General features: G+C 50.2%; 1 protein-coding gene across 1 annotated transcript in view; it reads left to right on the forward strand.

The window, feature by feature from the left end:
- Positions 1 to 1362, forward strand: part of btbd11b (BTB (POZ) domain containing 11b) — a 146126-nt gene extending 144764 nt beyond the window's left edge. The window contains exon 17 of the mRNA XM_070900172.1: positions 832 to 1362. Within this exon, the coding sequence (XP_070756273.1) occupies positions 832 to 1041 (210 nt within the window). The 3' untranslated portion in view covers positions 1042 to 1362. The remainder of the gene's footprint in view (positions 1 to 831) is intronic.
- Positions 1363 to 6000: the final 4638 nt, after the last annotated feature.

Here is a 6000-nt window from a genome sequence, read left to right on the forward strand (position 1 = left end):
GGGCTCGACAAGGTGAATGCAGGGAGGATATTTCCACTCATCGGGGAAACTAAAACTAGCGGACATAGAATACATGGCCGCCTTTTTAAAACTGAGATGAGGAGAAATTTCATCTCTCAGAAGGTTGTAAATCTGTGGAATTCTCTGCCCCAGAGAGCTGTGGAGGCTGGGACATTGAATATATTTATAAGGCGATAGACAGATAAAGAAGTAAAGGGTTATGGGAAGCGGGCAGGGAAGTGGAGCTGAGTGCATGATCAGATCAGCCGTGATCTCATTGAATGGCGGAGTAACTCGAGGGGCCAAATGGCCGACTCCTGCTCCTATTTCTTATGTTCTTATGTGGAAACTGACACTGTGTTTTCGGATGATGTCACCAAGGGGCAGCGTGTAGATGTAGAAATAGGAGTGGGCCAAAGATAGATCCTTGGGGGACACCAGAGGTAATGATGCGGAAGAGAAGCTATTGGAGTTGATTCTCTGGCTACGATTAGATAGATAAGAGTGGAACCAGGCGAGTGCAGTCCCACCCAGCTGGATAATGGTGGAGAGGCGTTGGAGGAGGATGGCGTGGTCAACCGTGTCAAAGGCTGCAGACAGGTCGAGGAGGAATAGTTTATCTTTGTCAAGGATGTGTTTTGCGATTTTGATGAGAGCCGTTTCAGTGCTGTGGCAGGCGCGGAAACCGGGTTGGAGAGAAGCGGGAGAAAGATGGGCACGGATTTGGGAGGTGATACGTTCAGGGCCTGTGGAGGGGAAGGGAGGTTGGAGATGGGGCAGTCGTTCTGTAATCACTGACCCACTGCCTGTGTTTTGTTTGGTCTCCTGCAGTTTGTTGGAGCCGCACATCTCTCCGCGTTCTGTGAAGGATATTTCCTGAAGAACATGGTCTCTCTGATGGAGAATGAAGCTTTTAAACAGTTACTGTATTCCACCCCCGAGGATGCCCAGGGCCAGGATGTGCTGCAAGATTTGGAGACGGCCTTGACAGCAAGGATCCAATCAATACAGCTGTCGACCTCAAAGGGCTCCATCGTATGACCATCGTACGATCCTGACATGAGCGGACTCGTGGTTTTCAGACATTACTGCTCAGGCTGTGCGTTGATGCATTTCGATAAAAAGTGTGGCAGCTGGTGAAAGACACGGGACGGGTTCCATTCCAGCCCTCTGTGCACAATTCTCTACTCCGCACAAACTGGTTACAGTTACAAGTGTTTCTCGAATTCCCTGAGATTATTTAGATTCACGGCCAACAAAAGCAAAGTCAGTGTCTGGGGGAGACGGCTCTAGGTTTGGGGGAGAGACGTCTGGGGGAGACGGGTCTGTGTCTGGCTGGCCCGGGTCTGTGTCTGGCAGGGGAGGGGAGGCAGGGGAAGGGTGGGTCAGGGGGGAGGGGGTCGGAGGAGGGTTCAGGGGGAGGGGGTCAGAGGGGGGTTCAGGGGGACGGTGGGGTCCGGGGGACAGGGTCAGAGGAGGGGGGGGGGGGGTCAGGGCCAGTCAGCAAATGCCAGACAGACTGGGATGCTCTGTGGGTTGGTGGGTTACTGAGGGAGGGCCAGCTCTCCGGGTGGTAAATGCCGAGTGTCTCCGGGACTGAGAACTTGCAGTAGCCCAACACCAGCCTGATTCTCCGCTCCTGGCCCTGGGCTCCGGGAGCTGAGCTCTGCAACAATGCATTGGGAATGTTTCAGCGGATCTAAGCTCGGAGCCAAGCAGACCTCCTGCTTTTTCTGGACTGAAGATGGATTTTGGAAAAGCGGATCGACGAGACTGGAGAGAGTGCGATCCCGGAAATGTATAATAAAATGTATCGATATATTTCTTTAATATTCCTTATATAACAATTGTGATATTACAAAAATGTTTGAGCTGTGTTCGGACTGCAAATGTTTGAAATTGGTGCAATGGGAAGTCTGGTTATGTGGATTGTGTCTGAGCACTCGCTCCGCTCCCGGGCTCCACCCATCTCCCCCGGGCCCCGCCCATCTCCATCTCCCCATGGGTTGCCCCGCCAGGCCCCGCCCATCAACGCCGGGCCCACCCATCTCCCCCAGGCACCGCCCGTCTCCCCATGGGCTCTTCCTCCCGTCTCCCCATAGGCTGTCCCGCCCGTCTCCGCCGAGGCCCTGCCCATCTCTATCTCCCCCATGCCCCGCCCATCTCCACCCGGCCCCGCCCACCTCCCCTGACCCCGCCCATCTCCATCTCCCCCGGACACTAGGGACCAGCTCAACAATTATTGATATGAAATCTTGTTTGCACCACAGTAACCAGCAACATCCCGCAAGTGAGAATATTTTGATAGATTTAAATTATACCTTGTAATATAGATTAGCAAAATGAATGTTTTTATATATAAAAGATTGTTTTTAAAATGTTTGAGAAGTTCAAGCTAAAGACATTGTGAATAATACACAGACCAGCAAACCGGAGATTTATTGGGAGTTCGGAACAAATCTATCAAGTTATTAAAATGCTGAAGGAGATCGATGACCTCACTGAACAGAACAGGTAAACTCCCCACCCCAGGGAGTCCCACACCCCAGGGAGACCCCCCCACCCCAGGGAGTCCCACACCCCAGGGAGACTCCCCACTCCAGGGAGACCCCCCACCCCAGGGAGTCCCAGATCCCAGGGAGACCCCCACTCCAGGGAGAAACCCCCACCCCAGGGAGACCCCCCACTCCAGGGAGTCCCACAGCCCAGGGAGTCCCCCCCCCTCACCCCAGGGACACCCCCACCCCAGGGGGGCACAGATCCCAGGGAGACCCCCCCCCACCCAGGGGGACATGGACCCCAGGGGGAGCAGCACAGGGAGGGAGTGTGGGTCTGAGACAGAGCACCACCCATGGTGATTCACAATGGGAGCAGGGCTCACTGGGCAGTGATCAGGAGCAGGGACCATGGCAGATTCCCTCTATCTCTAACCCAGGGCTCATTGGACAGGGACCCTGGCAGATTTCCTCTATCTCTAACCAAGGGCTCACTGAACAGTGATCAGGAGCAGGGTCCCTGGCTGACTTCCTCTATCTCTATCCCAGGGGTCACTGGACAGTGATCAGGAGCAGGGTCCCTGGCTGATTTCCTCTATCTCTAATCCAGGGCTCACTGGACAGGGACCCCGGCAGATTTCCTCTATCTCTAACCAAGGGCTCACTGAACAGTGATCAGGAGCAGGGTCCTTGGCTGATTTCCTCTATCTCTATCCCAGGGGTCACTGGACAGTGATCAGGAGCAGGAACCCTGGCTGATTACCCTGGTACAGAGTACAAAAGCGTGGAAATTATGATGAACATGTATAAAATAGTGGTTCGGACTCAACTGGAGTAATGTGTCCAATTCTGGGCACTGCACTTTAGGAAGGATGTGAAGGCCTTTGAAAGGGTGCTGAAAAGATTGACGACAATGGTTCCAGGGATGAGGGACTTCAGTTACGAGGATAGACTGGAGAAGCTGGGGTTGTTCTCCTTGGAGCAGAGAAGATTGAGAGGAGATTTTTAGAGGTGTTCAAAATCATGAGGGGTCTGGACAGAGTAGATAGAGAGAAACTGTTCCCATTGGTGGAAGGGTTGAGAACCAGAGGACCCAGATTTAAGGTGATAGGCAGAAGAACCAAATGCATCATAAGAAAAAACATTTTTTACGCAGCGAGTGGTTAGGATTTGGAATGCGCTGCCTGAAAAGGTGGTGGAGGCAGACTCAATCGTGGCTTTGAAAAGAGAATTGGATAAGTACCTAAAAGAAAAATTGCAGGGCCATGGGTTAAGGGCTGGGGAGTGGGACTAGCTGAGGTGGCTCTTGCAAAGAGCTGGCATGGGCTCGACGGGCCGAATGGCCTTCCGTGTTCCAACCATTCTATGATTTCCCCTCTCTCTAACCCAGGGGTCATTGGAGCGCGATGAGGTGCAGGAATCCTGACTGATTTCCCCTCTATCCCGGGGGGGGGGGGGTGGGTCACTGGACAGTGATCAGGAGCAGGAACATTGGCTGAATTCCCCTCCCTCTAACCTGGGGGGCTGTACTGAGGGAGCTCTGCACTGTCCCAAGATGCCGCCTTTCATACGAGATGTTAAATCGAGGCCCCCTCCACCATCTCAAGTAGATTTAAAAGATCCCATGGCATTATTGGAAGAAGAATTGGGGAGTTCTCCCTTTAATCCTGGCTAATATTTATCCCTCAACCAACAACCCGAGAACAGTTTATCTGGTACTATAGAAATGACAAACAGTAATATTGCCGAGTGATAGGGGGAGTGGTTAATAATCGTGTGTGTTGTGGTGGACATTGACCAGAATGCCCCTATCCCGATCATGAACCTGCCTCCCTGCAGTCTGACCTCACTCATCTTGTTGCTTGAGTTCAGTGATGGTCTGCGTGTGTGGTCAGCTCCTCACCTTCCCCCCAGACTCCAGCTGTCACTCTTACCTTCTGGGAATAAGCTCAGGTACATTCCCAAACTTACAATCCGTTAATTATCAACAACAATGCATTTATATAGCGCCTAAACTGTCCTATGGCGCTTCACAGGAGAGTTATCAAACAAAATTTGACACAGAGCCATGTAAAGTGATGTTAGGATATTAGGTGACCAAAAGCTTGGTCAAAGACCTGGGTTTTAAGGAGCATCTTAAAGGAGGACGGGCGGCAAGCTCCAGGGAGGGAATTCCAGAGCTTGGGGCCCAGGCAGCTCAAGGCATGGTCACCGATAGTTCAGTGATTATAATCAGGGATGCTCAAAAGGGCAGAACTGGAGGAGTGCAGACATCTCAGTGGGGGGGGGGGGATTGCAAGACTGGAGGAGATTACAGAGATAGAACATAAGAAATAGGATCAGGAGTAAGCCATTTCGCTCCTCGAACCTGCTCCGCCATTCAATAAGATCATGGCTTATCGCTCAAAAATCTGTCTATCTCCACCTTAAATATATTCAATGACCCAGCCTCCACAGCTCTCTGGGCAGAGAATTCCAAAGATTCATAACCCTCTGAGAGAAGAAATTCCTCCTCATTTCCGTTAGACGACCCTTTATTCTGAAACTATGCTCCCTAGTTCTAGATTACCCCACAAGGGGAAACATCCTCTCTGCATCTACCCTGTCAAGCTCCCTCAGAATCTTATATTGTTTCAATAAGATCACTTCTCGTTCTTCTAAACTCCAATTTTTTCAGAAGACAACCACTTCATCTCAGGAATCAACCTCGTGAACCTTCTCTGAACTGCTTCCAGTGCAAGTATATCCCTCAAATAAGCAAACCAAAACTGTATGCAGTACTCCAGGTGTGGCCTCACCAATAACCTGTACAGTTGTAGAAATTCTCTGCTTTTATACTCCATCCCCCTTGTAATAAACGCCAACGTTCTATTTGCCTTCCTGATTACTTGCTGTACCTGCATGCTAACTTTTTGTGTTTCGTGCACAAGGACCCCCAGGTCCCTCTGTTCTGCAGCATTTTGTCACCTCTCCCAGTTTAAATAAAAATTGGATTTTTTTTTTCTGCCAAAGTAGATAACCTCACATTTTCCCACATTACACACCATCTGCCAAATTTTTGCTCACTCACTTAGCCTCTTTATTTCCTTTGCAGAATGTTTGCGTCCTCCTCACAACTTGCTTCCCACCTACCTCTGTATCATCAGCAAACTTGGTTACATTACACTCGGTCTCTTCCCTTCATCCAAGTCATTAATATAGATTGTAAATAGTTGAGGCCCCGTGAGCTCTTGTGCAGTAACCTTTTATGTGGCCCCTTATCAAATACCTTCTGGAAATCCAAATACACAACATCTACTGGTTCCCCCTTATCCACCCTGCTCGTTACATCCTCAAAGAGCTCCAGCAAATTTTGTCAAACATGATTTCCCTTTCATAAAACCATGCTGACTCTGCTTGAATGTATTATGATTTTGTAAATGTCCCACTACTACTTCCTTAATATTGGACTCCAGCATTTTTCCAACGACAGATGTTAGGCTAACTGGTCTACAGTTTCCTGCTT

Source organism: Pristiophorus japonicus, chromosome 15 (assembly GCF_044704955.1).
Source record: "Pristiophorus japonicus isolate sPriJap1 chromosome 15, sPriJap1.hap1, whole genome shotgun sequence".
NCBI lineage: Eukaryota > Metazoa > Chordata > Chondrichthyes > Pristiophoridae > Pristiophorus > Pristiophorus japonicus.